Source organism: Molossus molossus, unplaced genomic scaffold (genome assembly GCF_014108415.1).
Source record: "Molossus molossus isolate mMolMol1 unplaced genomic scaffold, mMolMol1.p scaffold_m16_p_14, whole genome shotgun sequence".
NCBI lineage: Eukaryota > Metazoa > Chordata > Mammalia > Chiroptera > Molossidae > Molossus > Molossus molossus.
In genome coordinates, this window is record NW_023425349.1 from 12,088,300 (window position 1) to 12,115,025 (window position 26,726).

Sequence of the window (26,726 nt, forward strand, 5' to 3'; positions counted from 1 at the left end):
CCCTTTTCACATGCCTCATTTGCTTAATTTTTACAAGCATAAGCAGTGAACTCTGTTATCATCCCCACTTCACAGATGAGGAAACTGAGACTGGAGAGTGGCTGAATCACTTGTCCAGGGTCACCCGGAAAAAAGGGGCAGTGCCAAGATGGGCACCATGGCAGTCTAGCTCCAGAGTCTTTGTGCCTCACTTCTGAGTTTAATACCTCTTATTCCAGTTTTGATTTTCTGAGCATCTACTCAGAATTCAGGAGCAGAATTGAATAGTAGGTAAGAGTTTGGGTTCTGGAGTCTGAGTGCTAGAGCTTGAAATGGGGGTCCTATAAGCTTGATTCCTCAACTATAAAATAGGTATAATAATATAACATTCTTGCAGGGTTGCCGCAAAGGTTAAGAGAAATGCAGGTAAACAGTGCTCGGTACATGAATGCTCAATAAATGGCAGTTATTATTGCCATCATTCAGAGAGTGCACGCTTCGCATTCCTTCTCACAGAAGTACCACGGCTTGTTTGTTCAGCCTCGGGATCTTTGCAGTCATTTCTCTACCTGGAATACTTCCTTGGCTTCCCCAAATCCACCCAAATTATCTGTCCTCTAGTTTCAGCTCCAGCCTCCTCCACGCCTGTTGCCTGAGAAGTTTTGCAAAGCCAGTACCATCCTCCAGTCATCTCCTTTTCTGGAACCCTTCTGCGCTCACACATCTGGGAGACGTGCAGCACTGTGTAATGTTCAATGACCTCCCACTTCCCCCAGCCACCCAGAAGGGGAGGAGGAGGAGGAGATCAAGGTCATCCTATCATTATTCTCATTTTGCAGATGAGAAAAGAAGCTGAGCCTGTAAGTGGTGAGGCTGGGAGTCATATCCAGGTCTTTTGACAAATAATTTTTAAAAATAAGATTGTGCACACCTGTGTGTGTATATATGCAGAGAGTAGACATGATCATGCATACAGCCTAGATTTCTAGTATAACCTCTGATGTCAGATGAATCTGGTTTTGAGTTCTTGGCTCTAGCCATTCACCAGATGGCACCATTTTGGACCTATCACACGATCTCTCTGAGCCTCAGTTTCTTCGGCAGTAAAATGGATACAAAGAGAAACACTACCTCATAAAGTTATTATTAAAAGAAAGTTAACCTATGATTGTAGAATGCCAAACCTGGTACAGATTCAAGTACCCAGGAGCAGTCACTGGGTTTATTGTGTGCAAAAAAAGGTATTTGAGGGGGAATAGGTTGTTTGTCTGCAGTTATCTGTTTGAGGGTGCATGTGTATGTGTGTGCACGTGTGTGTGTAAATGTACACACCACCAGCTTTTACATTGCAAATGTGCTCTTAGCATACAAGATTAGGATTCAGAGAAAAGGGTTTCGCTCTGAATTCCTGTGTCTGAGAGCAATAAATGACTGGAATGCAGAGATGCAGGAGGTGGGAGGTGCCATTGGCTGGGGTTGGGGCTGTTTCTGTGTATCTTGGTGCCTGGAAAGGAACAGGTATTTGTATCTTTCAGGAATGTTGCTGTGCAGATACCCTTGTCAGTGTGTCCATCAGGATGTGCCTGTGTGTACACAGTGCATGACTGAGACTGTGACTACTGGGAATCCTGTGTCTTCGGAGGTGTGGAGGCTGTTTCTACCTATAAATGGTTATTTCGCCATCTGTAGGGATGTGTGTACATATCTGTGGGTGTCTGAGTAAGAGGACAGGAGGTTTCACATGTGTCTGAAGCACTGTGGGAGTCTGTACTCTCTTAAGTATGGATGTGTGTACAAGTGGAAGAACACTGTGTGAGGTGTTTACATTTGCAAACGAGGGTAATTAGGAAGAAAATGGTACGTGTGATGGCCCAGAGGTGAGGTATCTTAGTGTCCATAGGGCTGGGTCTAAGTCTGAGTGTGCATATTTGTTTTAAGAAGACGCTGTATATTTACACGTCTCTCTAGGATCAGTCTGTGTGTGGAGAAGGGGCTGAGGCTGTGAGTGTTCACTTGTATATGTGTTGTAGGGTGTTAGTTGTGCAAGGTCCTGTCTTTGAGAGTTTTCTTTCTGTGTGTCCTATATAAATGTCCAACCCTCCCTGCCTTCCCCACCTCTATCAGCAGAACCATAGAGAAGGTGAGAGGGAGCCCGGCTGGTGTGGCTCAGTGGCTGAGCATCAACCCATGCACCAAGAGGTCACTGGCACAATTCCCAGTCAGGGCACATGCCCAGGTTGTGGGACACATCCCCAGTGGGGCACATGCTGGAGGCAGCCAATCAATGTTCTCTGTCATCGATGTTTCTATCTGTCTTTCCCTCTTCCTTCCTCTCTCTCTAAAATCAATAAAGAAAAAAAGAAAGAGAGAGAAGGTAAGAAGGGCATTAGACTGGATAGCTCAGCACATCCTGAAGGGAAGGGAGATGTCCCTGACAATCCCTCCCAGGAGGATTCAGGGGAACACCCCCCCCCCCCAAGAACTCTCATCTCTGTCCCATCCCAATCCCATTCAGTGGTCAGGAGCTGGTGCAGTCTCTGGTTATGGAGCAGAGGTATCCGCGGTGTGCGAGGGCACACGGATACCCGTGCTCCTGTAAATGATGGAAAGGGAATCGTTTGCCTCAGCACGTACACAGATGTACCAGGCATGGGACTGCATCGTGTGTGACTGTCTGCGGAATCCATCTCGGATGATGGTGTGTGGCCATGGGTCCTCTGGTACCTGTGAGCGGGGCTGTGCCTGAGAGCTGTGGGTGCCCTCTGAGGGAGGGGCAGTGTGAGAGCTTGGTGGACGTGTGCCTGCCGGTGCCTTTGTATGTCAGCAGCTCTGAGTTTCTGTGTGTCTATATGACTGTGTGTGTGTGTCTCTGGGTCGCTGCCTCGCTGTGTGTGTCTCGCTCTCCCTAGGCGGGGAGAGGATTGGTCACGCATGACTCATCTTGAACCGAACGGGGCTCCAGCGGCAGGGCGGCCGACGCCGCAGCTGGAGGGGGAGGAGGAGAAGGAGGAGGGAGAGGAGGAGGACGACGACGAGGAGGGGGAGGAGGAGGAGGAGGAGGAGGAGGAGGGGGCGGGGGCCTCTCTAAGTTTGTCGGGACCTTCTTCCGAGGCAGCGGCGGCGGCAGCCAAGGAGGCCGGGGCTGCGCGCGGGCCGGGGGCGGGGGCTGGGGCCGGGCCGGGAGCCGCGGAGCCGGCTCCTCCGCTCTCCTCCTGCTCCTGCTTCAGCCTCTGCTCCCACTGCGGCCGTGGCCCCCCTCGGCGCGGCTCTCTGCGCTGCGCGCCCGCGGGGCCCTCTGCTCCCCGGCCCATGTACTGGAAGCATGAGAACGCCGCCCCGGCGTTGCCCGAGGGCTGCCGGCTGCCGGCCGAGGGCGGCCCCGCCACCGACCAGGTGAGCGAGCCAGCGAGAGGCTGAGCGGCCCCGGCCAGGGTCAAGCTGGGGCCGGGACCCAGCCAGGCCCGACCGGGGGGGCGGGCGGCCGCTATTGGAGGGGTGCGGGGGTGCGCCTGTGAGTGTGTGTATGTGTGGGAGTGAGCGCACGCGAGCGCGGGGGCGGGGGGGTCGCGGAAAGCGGGAACACATTATGCAAATGTTGGAGGAATTTCTCAAAAAGCGATTTAGCAAAGACACAGGAGAATCAAGAGGAGGCGAGGCGGGTATTGTCCGTCTGAATAGGCGCTGATAGCGCCGATGCGCCGGGGGTTGTGCGGAGGCAACGCTGAGGATCCCGACGCGGGGCCGTCCCGGGCGCGCCGAGGGGCTGGAGGGTGTCTGTTCCTCCTCTTCGACACTCTGTATTCTCTTTTTGGTCCCGTTTCGCCCCCGATCTAGCCCCCATTTCGCTCTGGGTTTCCTTCCGAGTGGCCCTAGAAAGGCGCCTGCATCCGTGTCAATATCGCCGCGTCAATTTAGCGGCGCGTGCGGGGCGGGTGGGCTGATGCTCCCGCGCTCCGCTTTTTATTTTCCTCAAACACTACCCCCCAATCTCCTTTTTATTTTCTTTCTCTCTTTTCTCCTTTTTGCATTTGTGTCGAGAGCAGGAGAAGGGAACGAGGAAGGGGGGTGGGTAGAGGGAGAAAAAATTCGATTTTTAATTACTACCATTAAAAAATCAAATTTGCAATTCTTTGGGCGGCCTGATGGATCTCACTGATTGACAGTTGGAATTGACACTCTGGCTACCTCTTATCTTGGGCATTCACGACAATTTCTAATTGCAGGTAGTTTGTGTGTGTGCGCGTGTTTTTTTTTTTTCTCCCCTCAGAGGCTTGGATTGCAAGGGAACTAAGCGATTACTTCAAGAGCCACGGGTTAAGTGTAGGGAGAGGGGGAGAGAGAGGGAAAAAATCCAATCCAAATTCAAATTGCTTCATTAGAGAGACACCGCTTTTGTGGGGAAGGGCTTTAAATGCCCACTACAAAGTTAGGACTCATTGTTCCGCGCTGGTTTATATAACAGGCGCGGGGAGGCGCTGGGCTCAGGCTGAGCGGAGCCTGCTCTGAAGCGGCCACCGCTTGGGTTCTCTCCCCCCTCCCTCAGGTGATGGCCCAGCCTGGGTCTGGCTGCAAAGCGACCACCCGCTGCCTTGAAGGGAATGCTCCGCCAGCCATGGTGAGTTCGTTTGGCCCTGCCTCGGGTCCGCAGTCCGGCCCTGGGGACCAGGCCCAGCTTTCCGGCCCGAACCGCTGCCCTTACGCTGGGGGAATCCCGGAGGGCGCCGCCCCTTTCCGAGCCTGGGTTTTCCGGCGGAGAACGTGGGCTTTGACAGCTCTCGACACCCAGGACTTGTGTGTTAACAGTTGAACCTGTCCCTTCCTCTTCAATAGGCCCTTCCATTCCTGTCCTCTAGCACACGGCGCGGCGTCTCTGGGGGATTTCGTTGTCAACTGGTGCGCTGGGGCCCCAGATTTGTTTTTGAGGCAGCTACTACGCTGGGCCTGGGGCTCAGCGATCGGCTCCCCCTCTCTCCCCCACTGCAGGCTCAGTCGGACGCCGAGGCCCTGGCAGGCGCTCTGGACAAGGACGAGGGTCGGGCCTCCCCCTGTACGCCCAGCACACCCTCTGTCTGCTCACCGCCCTCTGCCGCCTCCTCCGTGCCGTCTGCCGGCAAGAACATCTGCTCCAGCTGCGGCCTCGAGATCCTGGACCGGTATCTGCTCAAGGTGAAACAGGGGCGTGTGTGCTGGCGGGGTGTGGGTTGCACAGAAGGCTGCAGGGAAGAAACGCCAGCCCTAAATTCACTGCATTCCGAATCCTATTTCAGCCGCTGCCTCACTGAGCGGCTCTGGGCTAGTCTTAGTGTTTCTCTGCGTCCCCGGGGCCCCGTCGGAAGAAATGGGAAGAGTTTATTTCTACCTCCCTGAGCCTCAGTGTTTCAGAAGAAAAGTGGGGGAAGTCGCAGGCACCGTCAGAGATCTCGAGTCTCTGTCTGTAAATGGGGCCAGGGAGACTGGGGCCTGGCGTGAAAAGAGTCCCACGCTGAGCCGCCCCCACTCTGCTCCCTCCCCAGGTCAACAACCTCATCTGGCACGTGCGGTGCCTGGAGTGCTCCGTGTGTCGCACATCACTGAGACAGCAGAACAGCTGCTACATCAAGAACAAGGAAATCTTCTGCAAGATGGACTACTTCAGGTAGGCTGCAGCCTCCAGGCCAGCAGAGTCGCCGCGGGCAGGCCCCCTGGCGCGCATGGAAGCCTCCTTTGCCGCGCGCGTGTGTCTGGCTCCCGAGCCCCAGAGTCCTGAGTGCACTCCAGGCGCGCCGCACAGACCCAGCCTACTGGCTCCTAGTGCCACGAATTAGGAGCTCCAGGCTGCGCTCTGGTGCCAGCATCGGTGCCGGTCCGAGATCCGCCTCCTGTTCCTGCGGCCCACTCAGTTTCGGTCGCGTGTCTGTCTCTGTCTCCGTCTCCGGTCCTGCCCGAGTCTCAGACTCCAGTTCCGATCTCCAGCGCCTCGGTTGAGCTCTGATGTCCCCGGCTCTGGCCCCGACCCGCTCGACTCCCAGCCTCCATCTGGCTGCCTCTCCAGTGCGCTGGGCTCTGGGTTCCAACCCTACTCTGACTCGAGCCATGCCGGCATCTCTCCCTGGGCGGGACCCTGAGCTAGACTCCAGACTTACCCCGGCTCTGACCCCTGCTCTGCTCTGGGTTCGGGGCTAGTCAGGTCCCAAGCACTGGCCTTGTATCGGTCTCAGATTCCCATATTCAAGACCTTCTTCCTAAGCCCTAACCGCGGTTTCTCGCTCTGCCTCAACTTAGACCTCGGCGTCGATCTAATGGTCGGGTCCCAGGCGTCTGTTCCAGTCCCAACTTCGTCATCGTTTCAGCCTGTCCTGGGTCTAGGCCGACTTTGGGCTGCTAGGACAGAAAGGGGGAGAGTAGGGCGCCGCAGCCGGGCGCTGAGTAGGATTACCCCGGGCTGCGCTCTCCTGGAGGCAGTGCCCGGTCCCGGAGGCTCTCGACAGCAGCTGAGCTCTTCCTGCCGCGGTGCAGCCCTGCCGCTGCGTCTCGGCAGCTCGCGCGCCCCTGCTCCTAACCGAGAGGCTCTGGCCTGACCCCGTCATGGGGTTGAGGTCACTGTGAGGTCAGGGGTGTAGCGGCCGCCTGCCTGATCCCTGCGGGAAGCGTGAGCCAGGCCTGATGCCCCACCACTGGGCCTATGGAGCCCTAAGAGATTGTGGGATTGGTTCCTGGGAGGGGATGCCTGTTCTCAGGGGCTTTCTTAAAGAGTAGAGAAAGCTGCCCCCCATCCACCCCGCCATAACCTCCCCCCCCCCCCCGCATCCGGCTTCAGTCTTCTTGGGAGTCAGGGAATGTGGTGGAAAACTCCCCCACTTTGAGTCTTCAGAGACTTGGAAAGAGGATTTTAAATCTAGGGGAAGTCTGCAGCATTTTGGACTGGAATACTCTGGGGAAATCATGGGAAACATGATTCAAGAACTGGACTCTTCTTTTGAATATGGGCATGAAAGGGTGTACAGCCGGGTGTGTGGGGTCTCTTACAAGGTGACTGGCTGAGGACTCAGCTTGCAAGGAATGTATGTGTGTGTGTTATTTGGATCCGTGCGGTGGCACCGAGAGAAGGTCTCACGACGCAGGGCCAGGGATGTGCGGACAGCGTGTGTGTTACTTTATGACAAGCATTTGTCTTTTGGTGTAAGAGTGTGTGTTAATGTGTAAATGCCAGTGCACAAGGTCAGGACAAGATTACATCTGGACAGGGATCTGGAGGCATGAGGGTGAGGATTCAGAAATCCTGTGATTTCTCATCCTACCCCCTCCTCCTCTGAGGGGCATTTCTGCTTAAGGCCTTAACCCAGGTACTGAGGGCTCAAGGGTGTAATGTGAATATAGAGTTGTAGGTGTGGACTGCTGTGTGTGTGTGTGTGTCAGAGCAGAGTTATCATTGTGTGGTGTGTAACCAGAGTGTGATGTCTCCCTGCACTATCCCATCTGACTATTGGTTGGCCAAAGCAAGAAATGGAGGTTAGAATTACTGTCTAGTCACCTCCTTGCTCTAGGCCTAACTCCAAGATGGTTCAAAAAAAAAAAAAGCCAGCTGCCATTCGCGGGGGCTCCTTGGGCTCATCGGCTAGCCAAGGACAGGGCTCCAGCTTGGAAAACCCAACAGGATGACATCTCAGCCTCCTCCTGTAGAGGAAGGCAGGGCTGGATCCCAATGCTGTCTCTCCTGGTGAGGACAGACCTGGCAGCCTGTGAGTCACCTGCCCACAGTTCCCTGCTGCTTTTCCAGCCCCAGCTCATGCCCTGGTTGGACCAAGCCTCCTCAAATGCTGTGCTTACTAGACTTTCAAGGGTTAGTCAAAACTCAGATCCTGACCCCACTGTTCAGAGCCTCCACTGGCTCTAGAGTCCCCCTTCCCACTGGGGTGGGGTAGAGGATGGAATGTGCAGCTATTTTGAGAAGAGGCAGAGACTGAGCTCCATCAGAATAACACTGAATCACTGTGACCTTGTACAAATCACTGCATCTCTCTGCCCTCCGTGTTCTACTTCCAGGGTTGTCTCTCTGAGCTACCAAGGAGGGAGTGAAAAGAGAAAGGCTCTGTAGAGGCTCCTTAAATGGCAGGTGCTGTGGGTGTCTTGATTATCACCATTGTCACCATGGCAGGGCGGATGCTGGGCACAATCCCCTGATGGCATTTCCTCAGGCAGTTTGAGGAGCAAGACCTGCCTGGTGGGATGGGGCTTGGCCATTTCTGGGCTGAAGGTTCTGAGCAATAATCTTTTCCCAGTGACAAGAGACCCAAAAGCAAAACTAAAACAGATTTTAGTTAAGAAAATGGAGGGAATAAAAGCTCACACTCCCTGGGAGGAAGGAAGAATTGTGGCTCTTCTGATCATTTCTCCCCTAGCCAGGTCTCCCTGCGGTCATAACCCTTCCCTGGCAGCCCCACCTGTAACAAAAATAATGAAACCCACAAAAGAGGGAAAGGAAAAGCCGGCAGAGTGCCAAGCAGGGACTATTGTCTGCTCTGAGCAGGCGCTGGGTGGCTGATGTAAGGGAGGTCTTTCTGGAGAGAGCAGGATTGATGGCACAGGAGGAGGGTGCCCCTCTCAAGAGCTGGGGCTAGGGAAGGGACCATGGTCTGAGATTCTCTAACCCTCTGTTTCCCGAAGCCTGGGGTCAAGGGTCTGGTGGGATATGGACTGGAGCACTCTGCCCAAGAGAGGTCAAGATCATCAGGACAGAGGGAGAGAGCACTGGGGTCTTATCCCCCACTGAAGGGTTTCTTTTGGGTTCCATCCACGATCTCGCCCCTCCTTGTAGACCATCCTGCGGTCTCCTTAGGTAGAACCACCGGAAGTTAGACGTTAGAAAGGCTCTCGGAAGTCACCAGGAGAAGCAGCAGAGTAGGGGGAGGGGGACTCTGTAGGTCCAGTGCTGTCCCTGGCTTATTTTCATTGTTGGGAGAGGTTGATTTTCCACTGGCTGTTTGACCCTTGATAACAGGTCACTGGACCTCTCTGCCTCAGTTTCTCCAATTCTTCCTTCAAAGGGGGACTTCAACAGCCCTTGTGGGTTCAAACAGATTCCCAAACCTGAACTCCTTGAGTCCTAGCAGAAAAAAATTACCACCAGGGAAATATGACATTACTTTTAATTTCTTCACTTTTTTATTTTTTTGTGAAGACCCTTTTTCTTTTCATTTTCTTTGCGGAAGTAAAGAAAAGTCCTGAGGAAAAAATAGTGTTCCTCTCTGAGGTGTTCATATCAACCACAACCCCAGACAGCTTCCTCCCACCCACCCACCTGTAGCTGCTGTCCCCACCTGGGTCACGGAGCCGTCTACAGCGCTCTCCTGGCTCCCTCAGCCTCCTGAAGTGTCATGCCCATTGTCCTGAGAGAGTGGCAGGTGAAGAGCCCAGGGTCACACAGTGGGCAGAGATTGGAAAAGGGGTTGGGCAGAGGTGAGGACACTGGTCATCAAAAGGTATGGAGCTCATCTCTAAGCCAGGGACTGCTAACTCTACATGCTTTATCCCATTGAATCCCCTGACTAGGATACTTTCATAATCTTCACATTATAGGAGGGGAAACCGAGGCCCTTAGAGGTGAGGTCACACAGTTAATAAGTGGCAGACCCTGGGTGAGTCCCAGGGCTGCCTGACTCCACCATCCCTGTGTCTAGACATTCAATATGCTGCTTCTATTGGTGAGATATGTCAGCCACCCCTCTCCACGAGGAGGTGGGGCCTGTGGAATGGCAAAGACCCTTCTCTGCTGGCTCTAAGATTCCTTGTCCAGTGTGTTTGGCTTCGCACTGGATTCCTTGTTCAGTTTGTGAGACTCCCCGGGTGGGCTCTGGGAGCACTGGGGCTCGAGTGGCCTCCTTTGGAGGCCCTGAATGGGTCCATGTTGCCAGGATCAGGTCACCGCGGTCCCTAGCCCTCTAGCCTCCTGACATAGGAGTGAGGAGTAAAAGGTCAAGTACCACTCCTGGAGTTTGTGGGGTAAACTTCAGAGAGTGCCATGGGCTGGGCCACTGGGGCCGCGCTGAAGTTCCTGTTCCCTGGCCCAGGTGACTTAGGGCAAGCCCCCAGCCTTCCCCTGCCCTCTGCCTAGAACCTAAGCTCAGTCGGGAGAACCCCACCCCCTCCTTCGGAGCGAGGGTCCCTGGGGAGGCTCAGGGCTGGGAAGCGACCCCCCACCGCAGCAGAGAGCAGCCCAGCGGCCGCCAGCTGTTGGGGGACAGATGTTGGGGGAGCAGAGAAAGGAGTTCGGGGGAGGGGCCTCAGTCTGGGACCTCCGAGGCGCGGTGCGTTTTAACCTCTTAATTGCTGGTTGTTTTTTTTCCGGCTTCTCATCCTAGAGTTTGCCCAGAAGAAAAGGAACAGAGGAGATAGGCAGAGATCCACCTACAGTCTCCCTTGTTTGCCTTATGGAATCTAAGGCCATCAAGGGAGAGTTCTGAACGTAAAATTCGGGAACTCGGGTTTGAGTTTCGGCATCCTGGCTCACTAACTTCGGAATTAATATTGGCCTTCCACGCTGAGCCTCGGTTTCCTCCTGCAGAAAAGGAGTAGCTTAATGACGTGTAGGACTAGGTCGTAGTGAGACTCCGATGGGCTCTCTCCTCGAGGCTCATTCATCCAGCGATGAATTACTGCGTTCCTGCTGAGTATCCTGGGGAAGTGGGCAGGGAGAGTGAGCCGTACTTGGTCAAGAGCGCACAGCTCCCTCCGCACCACCACGACAACCCAAATGCAGGACAGAGGGCGAGGAGCGCAGTCCTTTCAGCAGTAGTTAGGACTCGCAGCATCTGTCGTGCACCCCTCTCCTCCAAGCGCCTCTGTCCTTTGCGCCTTTGCCCCCAGGCGCGCGCCGGGACCCAGGGAGGGGCGCGCACGAGGCTGGGGCGGGGGCGGTAGCCGCGCCCCCTAATCCCTTTGGCGCTCCCTTCACAGCTCCCGAACACCCTTTTCTTGAAGTTTCGTTTTCTCCGCCGCCAATTTCGCTGCTTCCGGAATCCGGCGGCTCGGGCCTCACAGCCCGCCTGGGAAGGAGTCTGTCGGTTTGTCAGAGCCTCGATCCGTAAGCCAACTCGTTCCTTTTGTTTGTGTCACTGACCCCTGCCCTGGGTGGAGGAAGTGCTTCAGGAGCGGCTTGCAACGCGTCCCAAACTGCATAATGAGCCATCCCCACCTCCACCCAAGGATCCGACTCGAGGATGGTTTCGTTGACTGGGCCGAGCCACAGCGAGTGCGAGGATATCCTAGGGCTGGGGACAGCTCCTGGCATTCGAGGTGACACGGGGGTGTGTGTTGAGAAAGTTGCTGAGAGGTCGCTCACGGCACCCACATGGAATCACGGGGATGGGGACACTGTGAACAGCAGTGTAGGCGCAGATCGCACCGGGGCGACGCGGCCTCGTGGAGCAGGAAGATCGGGGGTGCGCGGCACGTCTTGGACGCGTCCCTGGCGGAGGACGAGGAATCCCACACAGCCAAGAGCAAGAACCTGGGATGCTACACTGACGCGGCACAGCGGCAGTGGCGCGCGGAGACCACAGAGGGGAGGCGAAGTCGCTCTCGTTTGGCCTCTGAAGGCCCGACATTCCCTTCCCTGGCTCTTCCCACTCACTGGGAACGCACTCCCTGCCTTCCCAAACTCACTGGGCCCCAGGTCCTTGGCGCTGGAGTTTCCAGGACCCCGCGGCCCGGAATGGGGACGTGACGGGGTCAGATCAGGCCCTTTTCTTGATCATCACCTGGGATCCAGATCTTACCATCTCCAGTTTGGCTGCTTCTGCAGATTCGAGGTCCTTTTTGCGCCACGAAGCGGACCTCAAATCCAGCCCCACTCTTTGTGGTCTTGAGCTAGTCACTCGCCCACCCCTAACCTCCGATTCCACTTGTGCAAAGTGGTTGCCAGAGTCCCCACCTCACGCAGTTGCGGCAAAATAAGGGCGTGCAGTGAAGCCTTTGCACCCCAGGACCCCGGACCGCAGCAGGGCCTCTACCAGACCGACTGCCGAACAGACCCCCTCAAGGCGGGAATAGACGAGGGTGGGCAAAGCGGGGGTCTTCTCCCCTCTACTGAGGGATTATGAATGGAGACCACAGGCTGTGCTGAGCTCTCCCCTGGGGAAGCCGAGTTGCCGAGGTAGGGAACCGTCTCTGTTTAAGAGGCATTTGACCTGGCAAAGGCGCTCAGCGGGGCCTGGGCTAACTGTTTCTGGTCGGAGACAGTAGCATTGAGTTTGTGTGTGTGGTGGAGGTGGGGGTGGGGGTCCTGTAACCAGAGCGCATTGCTGGCCTGGTTCCCCCACACACTCACAGCGTTTCCAAATGATCCTCTGGGTGGAAGTGTGCTGGCCCTGGGACACAGAGGCATATCTTCTTGGTCCTCTCCCAGGAATGCCAGGGGCGGAAGGGAGATCCAAGGAACCAGACTTCTGCAAACCGGTGTGGTCAGTGCAGAGAGGGTGGTGCTGGGAACTGTGGCACTTTTCCTGGAGAGTGAGGGCCTGTGGGAAAAGGAATCAGCCTGTGCAAAGGCCTGGGGTAGGAAAATGCTTCAGAGGGGGCCATGGAGACCTGGGAATGACCTTCCACTGTGGCTAGGACTCATACTTGGGTTTGGGGTGGGAGATCTTGAGGAAGGTTAGGGAGGAGATGAGCGTGACAGGATGTGGTCTGTTGGGCTTTATAAACTCCAAGGGTCTTGGACCAGATCCCAAGGGTAGAGTGGAGCCACCAAAAGATTTTAAGCGGGCAGGACAGGATTCAGAATGCAAACTGGAAACTTCCCTGTGGACAGGGTGGATTGGCAGGGGTGGCTCTGCGGAAAGGAAGATCAGAGCTAAGACTGGCAGAGAGGGGTGCATGATGGGAATCCGACCTAGGAGGCCACAGTGGCGGTGGAGAGGAGGCGATGGGTTCCAGAGATTCTTAGGAAAGGAAGTAGGAGTGCCTCATGATTGGCTGAAGGTGGGATTGAGGGGAGGGAGAAGTGTATGATTGAGGTTACCAAACCCGAGGAGCTGGATGGGTGGTGCCACCAGTCCCTGAAATGGAGTGTGTCCCAGAGGCAAATGAGGCTCAGAGGGTTTGGACAGGTTCACATCAGCTTAAAGAACAAACCTTCCCTAGTGCTCAGGGGTCAGGCCTTGGGGTGGCTTCTGGGACAGGGCGAACCAGACTCTGCTATTTTCTGAGGGCTCCCAGGTTGGTGGTAGAGAGAGCTGCACCCAAATATCCTCACTACAAAGGGGAAGGAGAAGGAAAAGAGGCAGAATCAAGAAAGCCTCAAGGGGGAAGAGAGCATTTAGTCTGGGCATTTACTGTTAGAATGTCACAGGGCTCCGGAGTCTGGGACTAGCTGGTTACTTAATAGACTGCAGAGCACTGAATGAATGGTAGTAAGTACTCATTGCTGTTGTCATGTAGTTCAGCTCAGGGCAAGGAAAATGAGAACCTGGAGGGGTTAAACAATTCGCTCAGGGTCCTCAAGCCGATAATGCACATCTGCCTATGCTTCCGAGAAACTCGGAGCTTTGTTGCCACTGGGGTACAGTTTATTCATCTCGGGTTCCTATCTTTGCAAGCTGTGTGACCTTGTGCAAGTGATTTAATTCCCTGGCCCCCATTTTCCTCATCTGAAAAATGAACATTAACTGGGATACTCAATATAAAACACTCAGAATCTTGCTGGGCACGTTGTTAAGTGCTCAAAGATTTGCCCATTATTATATTTCCCCCAGTATCTATGACATATTTTAGTGAGCAGATTAATGTTATATACAAATGTAAGTGATTATTGTAGAAAATTTGGGAAACACCGAGAAGAAAATAAAAACTACCCACCAGCTCACGTTCTAGTTGGATCTGGTCTGGGGGGGGGGAGGGTGATAGATCCAGGCATAGGGAAGTTTGTTAGCAAGTGACAGCCCGAGGTCAGAAGCTATGTTCGGGCAGGCTACTGGGTTTGGAGGGACGAAGGGTGGCCTGTCTGAGCCTCGCCATCCCCTTCCCTGCCCTGGTGTCCCACAGCCGATTTGGGACCAAGTGCGCACGGTGTGGCCGACAGATCTACGCCAGCGACTGGGTGCGGCGGGCCCGCGGCAACGCCTACCATCTGGCCTGCTTCGCCTGCTTCTCCTGCAAGCGCCAGCTGTCCACGGGCGAGGAATTTGGCCTGGTAGAGGAGAAGGTGCTGTGCCGAATCCACTACGACACCATGATCGAGAATCTCAAGAGGGCCGCAGAGAACGGTACCCAACCCGCCCCACCCAGCACCTGGCTGCACCTCTGCCCTCAGCCCTACCCCACCCCCAGCAACCCAGGTACTGCCTACACTCCTCTAGGGACAGGTCACCTGGAGGCTGTGCACAGAGCCCAGACTTCTGGCTCCACCATTTGCTTGGGAGCTGGAAGTCACTGCCTGTCCCTGCAACTGTGTTTTCTCATCTGTAAAATGCAGCTTATGATAGGACCTTCTCAAAGAGAGATGAGCAGATGTGTTGTAAAGCCAGGAGGCAGTCAATGAACCCTAGAGAGATTCTCACAATGGGACCGGCTACTCCACCTTTGGACAGCACTGGTTGGCCTCAGAGCTCATCCCCTCCAGCTGTCCTAGAGAAACGACCAACCCTGTGACCAACCCTGTTCTCCCACCTCCCAAGCCAGCAGCTCTAAGCCAAAGATTTGGCGGGAGGGTTTCCTGCCGGATTGTGAGAAGAAAGGTCTTTGAGTCTGGAGATAGAAGCTCCAGTCCTGTTTCTGACATGCTATTCTGACGTGTGAAGTTTCCTTTCCTCTCTGGGCTTCAGTCTCCCCATCTGTGCCAGGTGGGATGGTGGACTATCAAGATCCCTAAATCTCTTCTGGTTCTCATACTGATTCCCCAAGATACGTAGGTCCAGGGACAGGGTCCAGGTCTTTCAGGGGTTGTGGTGGCCGAGTTACAGTTAGGTTGGGGGCTGGAAAGGGAAAGCAGAGGCTGGGCTGTGAGCAGAAGCAGGGGTCTCTATCTGGGTCTGTGAAAGCTGCTCACTTCTCAGTGATGTGGATTATTGTTATCCTTACAACAACCCTAAGAAGTAGCTGGTGTATCCCCATTTTACAGGTGAGGAAACAGCCAGAGGTCATCTGCAGTATGTGACTTGTCAAGGGTTACCTACTAGCACGTCTGCCTGACTCCAAAGTCCAGGTTCTTAACCACCATACCATCCACCCCATTCCCGAACTCCAAGACCCCTTAATCAGACCTCATCAAGCAGGGGACTCTGTTGGGATGTGGCTCCCTCTATAAGTTTCATTTTCCCTTTGGAATAACAAGCCAGCCAATCCTTGTCCTGCTTGCTCTCCTAGGAGACATTACTACCACAAAATGTCTGTCCCATTCACAGTGCTTCTGGGGAGGGGTAAAGATCACCCTGCCTTAGTTTCCAGCCTGGGAACTAGTTAGGGATCCCCAGAGTGTTCCTGGCCAAGGCTATACCAGGAGCATCACTTTTTCCTGCCAGGATTGGGACTAAGTGGTATAGGTGGGGAGCAAGTGAATCTGGGGTGCTATGTCCACCTGCTGTGATGCTGGGATGGAATCCTGGGAGTTAAAGGTTTCCCCATACCAGGCTCCTTCCACACCCGGACCAATCAGGACCATCCCTGGTCACAGCCTTGTCAGTTACACTGCTGCTCTCCCAAGTCAGGCTCCACCTCCGACTGGTAGCAAGCAGGGCAGCTTGAAGGCTCGGGACCTTGGATCTTCTTTACTGACTCAGTTACTTTTTAAACTTACACACACACACACACACCCATCATAGAACATTTAGAAAAGATTGTTAAGCAAAAAGAAAATAAAAATCACTCCAAAAACACCACCCCTTATATTTTAGTATATGTCTTCCCAGATTTTTTTTCTATGTATGTATGTTGGAATATTTGTTTTTTCCTCAACAGATTATTTTTTCTAATTAAAAAAATACAATAAATTTTGAAAAGTGGTGGAATTGCTAGTGATTTTAATTTTCTTTTTTTGTGTGTGTTTATCTGAATTTTCTGAGTTTTTGATAAGGAACATGTATTACCGCTTTATCCAGAAAACTAAGATACTAAAAATAAAATAGGAGTATATTTGGTGCGATTGTAAAGTGGAAAGAGAGTAGCTAACATATAGTTCAGTTAAAAAAAATTAAACCTTAGAGGTGACATATGATTGTAAAAACCACCAAAGTTACAAAAATAATTGCAAGTAGACGAGGCCTCCTCTGAGGAACCACTGCGAACACCTTCCAACCTTTTTGCTTCCAGGTGTTTAAAACATTTATGTCTTTCCAACCTTTTTGCTTTCATCAATTTTTACAAAATTGGGTCACAGTTCTGTAGCCTGCTTGCTTTCTAGTTTCGTCAGCTTTCTGTTTCCCCAGCGTCGTTTGGGACGCTGGAGTCAGCTACCTGTCAGAACACTAGTGAAAGGCTGGGGCAGAGGCTTCCTTCTCTCCGAGCCTCAGTCTCCTCCGCTTTCAATCCAGGGTAATGTCGCCCGTCCTCAGTGCCGTGAGACGTACAGGGCACACCGAGAGGGAAGCGTCTGATACTAAGCAGACGCTCAGAAACGAAGCCCCTTCAAGGTCTGAGTTCAGGGACTAGGACCCTGGGGTCTCCATCCCCAGCCAACTCCGCTCCTGACCCTTCCAGGGACCAGCTCCCCCCCACCCCCGTCCTTTGCAGGCTGCCATTAGAAGAGATGCGGACGCGTGGTCAGCCACTTCTGTCGCCCCCAGGGAACGGCCTCACGCTGGAGGGGGCAGTGCCCTCGGAGCAGGACAGTCAGCCCAAGCCGGCCAAGCGCGCGCGGACATCCTTCACCGCCGAGCAGCTGCAGGTACCGGGAAAGCTAGGAGTGGCCGGCCGCGTGTGGGCGGGGCTGAGAGGGCCTCCTGGCTCCGCCTCTCCCGGACCCCGGGTGGGGAGGCGGGGCTATAGCTCTCTGGGGCGTGGCCTCCAGGCCAGAGCCTCTGATTGGGCCAGGGCCCTGGAGACCTCGGTGCGCCTGTGCCTAACCCTCCTCCCGGCCTCCCTTCCCGCGTTCGGCAGGTTATGCAGGCGCAGTTCGCGCAGGACAACAACCCCGACGCTCAGACGCTGCAGAAGCTCGCGGACATGACGGGCCTCAGCCGGAGAGTCATCCAGGTGGGGCCGGGGGAGGGCGGGGCCTTTGGGTCTGGGGCGGGACCCAGAGGTCTGGGAGTGGGCCGGGCAGCGGGCCGGGCGCACGTGGCCGCCTTCTTCGGGAGCCGACGAGGCAGTCCCATCTGGGTCCCCGGTGGCGCGTCCTCCCCTTTTCCGTGAGGCTGAGGCTGCTGAGGCTGTCGTTCCAGGTGTGGTTTCAAAACTGCCGGGCGCGTCATAAAAAACACACACCGCAGCATCCTGTGCCGCCCTCCGGGGCGCCGCCGTCCCGCCTCCCTTCAGCCCTATCCGACGACATCCACTACTCCCCGTTCAGCAGCCCCGAGCGGGCGCGCATGGTCACCCTGCACGGCTACATTGAGAGTAAGTGACCGCGACACTCAGGCCGCCAGGTCTGCGGGAGAGGAGCGAGCGTGGGTGGTGAAGTCGTGGGGCGGCCTTACGGAGCCTGAAGGGTGAAGATGTGGGCTTCGCAGTCGCTTGGACCTAGGAGGTGGGAAGAGGGGTTGTTATCTGGCTCTGCCTCTGTAGAAGCAAGCCATTCAACCATTCAAAAAGTACTTTCCAAGCATGGGTTCTGTGCCAGGGCCTGGGGACTAGGGAGAGAACAAGATGGGTCAAGGCCTTGCTCTGGTGGAGCTTGCATTCTGGTGGGAGAGACAACAAGGAACAAAAACCAGATAGATGAGTGTGTGTTTTAATTGCCATGCGTCCTATAGGAAAGGTGCTGGATGGGGGTGTGGAGATGCCACCTCTCGAATAAGCTGAGACAGAGATGGAAATAATGGGTACGGTGAGTGAGACACAGGAGTGGGGAAATAGGTACGTAGGTGTCCGAGGAACTGAATGTAGGCAGGCGACAGCCTGACACAGGGAGCATGATGGCACTGGGTGCATTTGGGTTGCAGAAGGCCACTGTGGCGGGAATACTCAGGGCTGGGAGGCCATGGGCAAATCACCTAACCTCCTTAAACCTCAGTTTCCTCATCTGTAAACTGGGCCATTAATAATGCCTACCTCACAGGGTTGTGAAAATCCACTCATGGATTCAGTAATTATTTTTGGAGTGCCTTCTGTGTCCTAAGCTCTAGGATACAACACAGAACACAATAGACCAAGCCTGTGTGCTCCTGGGGCTCACTTTCTAGAGTGGGACATGGGTGGATTGACAATAAACTAATATAGGAGGGAGGGCAGGCACTGAAGGAGATGGAGGGAGTCATGGTGGAGTGAACCATGAGCAGGAACCTGGAGGAGAGAGGGTGTAGCATTGTGCATTTCTGGAGGATGAACATCAATGAATCTGTGATTGAGCAGGTGCTTATCACGTATTTTCTTTCCCTTCAAGGGTATTTCCATTGATTGTTTCCTCAAAGCTGGGCATGCCCAGAAAAATAAAAGTGGCTACAATATACTTACAAACTCAAATCCTCTCTTTTGTGGCTCTAGTAAAAGGAAGAGGTCAGAGAGACACTGCTGTTTACTGAGCCCCTGCCATGTGCCAGACACTAACCTGTTTTAAACATCAGGGATCACTATCCCATTATACAGATGAGGAAACCAAGCGTCCACAGTAAGTTAGTTGGAACCAGTATTCTTTAATGACTGAGCGTGGACTTTGGTGTTAGACTGTTGGGCTTAAAATCCCATCCCTGCCACTTCCCGGCTGTGTGACACGGGCCACGCTTCTTAGCTTCCCTGAATACCAGTTTCCGCATCTGTGAAAATGAAGACAATAAGGATACCTGTCTCAAAGCAGTGTTGTTGGCATTAAATGAGATCATTGACTGAAAGTCTTCAGCATTTAGTAAGTGCTGGATAAGTATTGTCTGCTCTGTGATGGTGGTGGTGGTTCTGGTTGGCAGAACTGAGGATGCAGAGTCCTGCCTACTGCATGCACCAGGCTGCCAACTAGAAACTGTCTCTTTGTTCTGTTCCATTTTTTGAACCTTCTGCTTAGTAGGAGGGACTTTTTCTCCCTTTCTTTTTATCTTTTTTTTTTTTATCCTCACCCGAGGACATTTTTCCATTTTTTGCACAGATAGAGTGGGAGGGAGAGAGAGGAAGAGAGAGAGAGAGGTAAACATCGATGTGAAAGGGACACATCAAGTGGCTGCCACCTGCACAACCAACCAGGGCCGGGGACAAACTGCAACCGAGGTACATGCCCTTAGCAGGAACCGAACCCGGGTCTCTCCGGACCGCAGGCGGATGCTCTAACCGCTGAGCCAAACCGGCCAGGGCTCCCTTTCTTTTTAAAACAGTGACTTATGTTCAGGCTGCACAGAGCCCGTAGAAGATCTAGTTCATCCATTAAAGGCACCAAAGACCAAGGGTTTTCTAGGTACCAGGAATTTTGGCTACCAGCTAGCATTTGCTGTGGAGTTTGCAATGGATCTAAGCGACTCCCTTGAGAGTGGGGCCATGGCCTCCACAGTCATACCAGAACTCTGTCCTCAAACTTTGTTGACCAAGCCTAGATCTGTCTCTGTCTAGAGAAGGGGCTGAGGTGCCCTTTCCTCTGCACCTTGAGGTAGAACCCAGCTTGGGGCAGAAACCATAAGGGTGTTTGGACCTGCTGCATGACTGAAGGTCGCCTCGGCACTTTGCTTTGCAGTTAACTAAATTCCCAGGACCTTGAGTTTCCTGGAACCTTAGAGCTTGCAAGCTGACAAAAAGCTTTGGACCAAGACCCCAAAAAATGCACATGCACACATAGTTTTTCATGTCAGCTCAGGCTGTTCATGGACTCCTAGAACACCCAAGTTAAGAATCCCCAGTCATATACAACCACTTTATTCCATAGATGAGGGAACTTGGGCTCAGAAAGACACAGTGACTTGTCCCAAGTTACATACCAAGTGTAAATCTGCACAGGGCTCTTTTTTGTTACCAAAGTGGATGAAGTGCAGGGAAGAGGAAGCCATGGACTTTTCTAATGTAGTGGTAGAGAGGCTGAATCATGAGAGATTTGTGTCAGACATAAGGAGGGCCTTTCTCTCATAGTTTTAGATGTTAGAATAAGGTACAGTGACTCACTCAAATATTTAAACAGTACCTACTGGCCGGGCCGGTGTGGCTCAGTGGTTGAGCATCGACCCATGCACCAAGAGGTCACCAGTTAGATTCCCAGTCAGGTTGTGGGCCAAATCCCCAGTGAGGGGCATGCAGGAGGCGGCCAATTAATGTTTTGCTCTCATTGATGTTTCTATCTCTCTCTCCCTCTCCCTTTCTCTCTCTCTAAAATCAATAAAGAAAAAATTTTTTTTAAAAAAGTACCTACTGGATGCCATGCCTCATTCTAGGTACTGGAAATCCACAAAGATCTGGAATCTATAAAACAGACAAAAATTTCTGCCCACACGGGAGTTTGTATTGTAGTTGGCAAAGACAGGGAGTGTGGAGACGGGTGTTGGTGTTGGGTTGCAATTAACCGGATGATCGGGGAGAGCATCATCAAGAAGCTAATACCTGGGGGATAAGGTAAGAGGCACCACAGGAGGATCCTAATAGATGAGGTACAGCCTTACATGTAGGAGGTGTTCAATACATATTCATTTATGAGTGTTTGTTTATCAGTCACCTGGACAGTTATCAAATAGAACTTTATAAAGTCTTTCACATGCAGCATTGCAGCTAATCCTATTGGAATTTTGCCCAGGGTCAATCGAATGGTAAGTAGCACAGGTGAACGTGGTCCCAGGGCTCCAGCCTGCTGAGCACAGAGCAGGTGGGGTCCTGCGTGGAGGCTGGCTATGGGCTCCAAGGCATCCTCTCGTCCACAGGTCAGGTACAGTGCGGGCAGGTGCACTGCCGGCTGCCTTACACCGCGCCCCCCGTCCACCTCAAAGCCGATATGGATGGGCCGCTCTCCAACCGGGGTGAGAAGGTAAATGGAGCCTGGCTGGGTCTGGTGGGCCAGAGCCATCCTGTGGGGATGGGTTTCTGGCAGCATTTCTCATCACTGAGCAGGCACTGTGCCTCTCTGTCCAGCATGCTCAGGCCCCCACTGTGCCCCCGCGGCAGTCACCTGAGCAGGTGGCAGTGTGTTCTCTGTGCACAACCCTCCGCGCAGCTCTCCACCGATGGTTGGTCTTCTCTTTTCCAGATTTCCGAATTTAGTTACTTTGCTCGAACTTTGTGGTTCCAGAGAGGGCTCATATCACACGCCACCCCGTCTCCCACCACTCACTGGGTCCTCCTACTTTTTCCTTTTCACTCCTGTCTGTTGGGGGTGAATATCCCGAGCTCGTGAGGCCCAGGGAAAGCTGCTCAGCAAGTGACCTTGGTCAACTGGCAAGGTCTCCTTTGTGGAATCCTCGTCTCTGGTTGGCTCCAGCATTAGGACTGGACACCCAGAAGGGTGCTCAGACAGCACCTAGGACAGTGGCTTGAAAGTTTTGTTCTTAAGCACTGGAAGCCTTGGTTACATCTTTTCCACAACCCGTAATGCAGATGAAAGTGGGTGGAGCTGCTCTGGGTGAAACTGCAGAGGGAGTCCTCCCCTCTCAGCTCCAGGGCACCTCCCACTTAGCCTGAGAGCCACTGCTTGAAGTCACACCCCCATTTTAGAAAGGGGGACATTGAGGCCCAGGTCGCTCAAGCTCACAGAGCTTGAATGAGAACCTGTGCATGTATTCATTCACTTATTCATTTATTCAGCCGACATTTGCTGTGTGCTGACTGTGCCCAGGAGCACAGAGATGCAGAAAGCACGGTCCCTGCCCTTTAGGAGGAGACACACCCAGTAGTGATCAAACTGTGATGGGGGAGCCAAGGGAGCTGCGGAGTGGAGGGTGGGGCACAGCTCAGGAAGCACGCAAGGAAGACTTCCTGGGAGAAGGCAACGTCTGAGTCCAGGCGCGAAGGCTGAATCAGAATGCATGCGGGAAGGCACGAGGAGCTGTCTCGGGAAGTGAGCAGTTCAGTGTTGCTGGCACACAGGCTTGGGAGGAAGAACAGTGAGAGGTGGGGGCCTTGGGCTGCAGGTGAAGGAGTGTGGAGAGTGAGGAGTCTGCGGGGGTGGACAGTGGCAGTTCCTGGAGGCCTGTCAGAACCATCACTGCAGTGGTCCTCAGGGGCAGGGAGCGCCGGGAGTCAGGGTGGTGGGCCAGGGGCAGAGGGCCAGGGCCTTCAGGCTGGAAGGGCTCCCAGGGGCCCTTGAGTCCAGCAGAGTGTGGTGGGTGTTGGTGTGATTTTCAGAATCAGCTGGGTAGTTTGTAAGATGCAGATTGCCCAGCCTAGACCCTAGAGAGCTGATGGCGAGGTGTGGGCGGGGACCAGGGATCTGCTAGGTAATACCCAGCCCTGCGATTCTGGTAGGTGGCCGGGGGAGGAGCACTCAGCACAGCCCCTCTGGCTCTGCCTCCTGACTGAGCACCTACCGTGCGCTGGGCTCACTGCTGGGCACCATGGGGGAGGGTGTATGGCATGAAGGTGCAGACAGCCTAGTTGGGCAGGTAGGTTAATAGTGAGTGGCAGTGCTCCAGGCACAGTCCCACAGCACCCGGTGGCAGGTGAGCATGTCCCAGGAACGTCCCCTCTGGGACTGCCGTACTACCAGTAAGAGCTGCTCCTCTGTTCACAGCAGGCACTCACACACATTGTCTGGTGATGACTTGTCCAGGGATGCAGCCAGCCTGTGGGACTCTGAAGTCTGCCTAGACCAGTAACCACGTCCTTTTGCACAGCACTTCACAGTTTACAGTGCTCGGACCTCAGCCCCAACAGCGCCCCTGGGAGGAGTTACGGTTGGCTCCGTTTCACACCTGCAGACACGGGGGCTCACACAGAGCAAGCAGTAGCCCGCCCGCCCGGGGCCACACAGAGACGTGGGTAGGGCTGGCCTCCATCCCCGGACTGCCTGCCTCTGAGCTGCCCCTCCTGCAGGAGCACATTCGTCCAGTAGGACCTGGTACAGGGACTGCAGAGGCCATGGTCTCTGTCCTCAGGGAGTGTGTGGCTTAGAGCAGGAGGTGGGTAGCTGCACCCCAAAGTGACAGGGCACTTGAGGTGAGGGATGAACATGGCCTTCGAGGACCCAGAAGAGGCAGTGAAAGTTCTAGGGGAGAAGCAGGGGATGAGGAGAAGGGCATTTCACACTGGGAGCAGAGAACATGCCAGGCACAGGCATGCAGAGGAGCCTGAGTTGGAGGGACTTGGGGCTGTTTAGTGTGGCTGAGGCCCAAGGAGGTAGAGGGGAGATGACAGGGATCACATAATGAAGGGCCTGGACCACCAGGTGAGGGGCATGGGCACTATCTGGAGGGGGTTCAGCCTTGGAAGTTTTTAGGGCTGTGCTCAGAGCTTGGAGACAAGCCCTGGCTTTCTGGTTGCTCAGTGAAGCTTGTGGTTATGTCTGGTTCAGCCTGAGGATGAGCCAGCCTGGGGTCTGGCAGCTCTGGCTGTAGGTTTCTGGCCCGAGTTTGGCTGCTGAGCCAGAGTTCTCTCTTGCTGGGCTGTGTCCCCAGCTTCACATCCAGCAGCTCTGCAGAAAAGCGCCTCCCTCTCCTCCATGGTCTTTCTGCCTCTCACTGTCGAGCCTTCCTGCCAGCTCCTGGGGACCTTTTCTGTCCACATCCTGACAAACCCAGGGGCCTGGGGGCCTGTGTGTGGTTCGGTCAGTGCAGCACTGTGGAGGCTTTCTCCCAAGTCACTCCAGGCCTGAGCCAGCCTGGCTGCAAGGAGACTCGGTGCCCCCGAGGCAGGCCCCTGAACCCACTCATCAAGACCACCGCTGGCCTGGCCAGGAGAATGGTCCTGAGCATTCGGGAGCAGCACCCTCTGCCCCCACCACATCATCCTTTGGCCACAAACACCTGTGAGTTTCCAGAACCACATTTCTTCCTGGTCATGGCCCTCGATCCCACAGTTTCAGAACTTAGAATGTGCTAAGAAATCAGGGCCAAGCCGTCATTGATCATTCAGAGAGACTGGAGCCCACTTTTAATAAGAGCCCAAAGCCAGGCATCTGGGAGGCCAGAGGAGAGCACTGCCCGAGGCTGGGCGAGTGGGAGGCGATGCGGCGTGAGCTGAGGCAGGCGGTCTCTGGGTCCCAGCTCTGCCGCTTCTCACCCTGGACCTGGGAGCACAGCTTCTCTGAGCCTCAGTTCCTGTAGCCGCAAAATGGGGATAATAATAGGTCCACCCACCCATGCTTGTTGCTGAGAACAAATGAGCGGTGTATGTAGAGAACCTAGCACAGTGCCTGGTGCACAGAAGTAGCCGTAGATGGCGGTTATTGCTACGCTGTCCTCCATCTCCTCCTCGTGGTAACTGATCTGGGCAGGTAACCTTCCTGATCAGAAAATGGAACAGCCATATGGCGACACCCAATGTCCCAGGACCACTTAAGACCTCCACCTGACCCTTTACTGTGACATCCCATTGACCAGGCAGCCGGTAATCCTGGCCCTGAACTTCAGGGAGCTGGCTGTGTCCGTGGCATGAGAGGTCAGCCAGGTGCTTTAGGTGGGAGAGAGGGACGGGCAGACAGTCCCTGGTCACTCACTGTGTGTCAGGTACATGGCATGTCTCAGTCACCTGCCTCTCGGCTTTGTGAAGACTAAGTGCACCTGGTGTGTCATAAGCATGATGGCAGCTGTCGTGGTGGCTGTGGAGAGGTCCAGGCAGTGATGTTATGAAGAGAACTGGCTCTGAGCCAGGCCTGCCTGCAGTGCTGGGTCCACCGCCTCCCAGCTGGGTGACGGCGGGCTCACTGATTTTCACCTCTCTGAGCCTCAGCGTCCTCTCCTGTGAAATGGGGTACCTGTGAGGGATGGGGATGAGGTTCCAGGAAATGAGGCGGGCCAGGCACATGGCGCAGTGCCGGGCGCGGGGTGCAGTGCCCAGCAGACATTCACTGCTGCTCTTGTATCGCACCGAATCCGCCCCCTTCTGACAGCGAGGTCTTGTCATTCCCATTTACAGACGAGGAAACAGGCTCAGAGAGGTGAAGTGAGTTGCCCAAGGTCCCACAGCAAGTAAGTGCCAGAGCTAGGATTTGAACCCAGATCTGGGCCCTGAGCCATCCACATGCTCCATGCCTACAAGGACCTCTGGGAAGCTGCTGAGGGGGACAGGCCCCCCGCTCAGCCACCTCCAATACCCTCCTTCCGCAGGTCATCCTCTTTCAGTACTGACGCTTCCTGCATTGGTCCATGGGCACCCCAAGCGCCCCTCAGCCCTGAAGTGCAGTGTCCGAGCGCTGCCAGGATCCACCCACCTCCACATCCACCCTCATCTGCCATCCTGCCCGCCACCAGCTGGGCCCGTGGGCCTGGCCGTCCCTTCTCCTGCTGAGAACCAGACCCACCAGGAGCACCGCAGAGTCCTCCTCCTGAAGGCAGAGCTCCCTGAACTTTGGAACCGGGGGAAACAATGGTCCCGTTTTCCCATCTAGACAGGACTCATCTTCCACTTGAGCTGATTACAATAGCGAAAGGCCGAACTGAATTGTGCAGCGCCAACAGCCTCTTACTTTACAGGTTTTCTTTCCTCCCATCTTGGCCTGTACCCACTACTTCCTTGGAACCATCTCTGAGTTCTGAAAGCCAACGACTCCCAGTGTTATCCATTCTGTTGCTTTTGTCTGGAAAACTCGACAGTGTCTGTGGGATGTCCCCAAAGGAAAGCTTATGTTCTTATTTTTATCATTTCCATCTGTCTGGTTATGTCAAGCTAATTCAGAGAGAGAAGAGACACTGACCAACCCTGAGAGGCCCAGCAGGGCAGAGATGGAGGGCTGCCCGGACCAGGAGGTGGGGGACAGGCAGGGGCTGGGTGGGGGACCTGGACCCCCACTGGTTTGGAGCTGGAGGAGAAGGATGTGGCACACTGGGCTGGGAAAGGAAAGAGAAAACTCGGGGTGTATATGAGAGACCCTCCTACCTAGTTACCCAGCACATATGTATACAGTTGACAGCAGAGATGGTGTTTGAACTATATGATGACATTTCCAAATACAGTCGTCCCTTGTTTATCGTGGTCAATCCGTTCCAGACTCTAGAGGTTGCACCTGGTGTTGAAGGATTCCTGGGGTGCTCGAGTACATAGGCCTACAGTCCATACGTACAGTAATTTTAACTTTAATTGTAATACAGGGGTGTATAATTGACTCAGACAACCGAGCGTGCGCTGTATTATTTTCAGTGTCTCGATCCACTTTTTAATGAATATATTTGAAAAAACCGTGATAGAGTGAACCTGCGAAAGTTAAGCATGAAGTGGTGAGGGACGACTGTATTTGGGCAGCTTAGAATTGGGGGCCCTTGTTGGCCACTTGTTGACTCCTGGTAGGGGTGTGTGGGTCGTGTCTTTTGGGGGGACCACTCATGGGGGGCTGGGAAACAGAGCCAGGAAAATGGCAGTCAGAATGTAAGTTCCGGACCCATATCAGAGTAGAGAGAGGGTACCCACTGCCTAGGTGAATGTGCCCAGTCCGAGATTCCAGCTGACACCTCTGGGCACCCCACCCACTCCTGAGAACGGAGGCCAGACACAACTGTGTTCACACTCACCCTGTTCTGCTGCAACTCTTCCACCCCAAACAGAAGGGCTCTGGGCTACACAAGACCATGGTTTAT

At 54.3% G+C, this 26,726-nt stretch overlaps 1 protein-coding gene across 1 annotated transcript; it reads left to right on the forward strand.

The window, feature by feature from the left end:
* Positions 1-3,189: 3,189 nt before the first annotated feature.
* Positions 3,190-25,677, forward strand: LHX6 (LIM homeobox 6). The gene is made up of 10 exons (XM_036261534.1): positions 3,190-3,372; positions 4,523-4,594; positions 4,963-5,145; positions 5,493-5,614; positions 13,999-14,219; positions 16,734-16,834; positions 17,047-17,142; positions 17,331-17,505; positions 20,928-21,031; positions 25,263-25,677. Exons 1-10 carry the CDS (start codon positions 3,289-3,291, stop codon positions 25,281-25,283), a joined length of 1,179 nt encoding a protein of 392 aa, XP_036117427.1. The 5' UTR covers positions 3,190-3,288; the 3' UTR covers positions 25,284-25,677.
* Positions 25,678-26,726: the final 1,049 nt, after the last annotated feature.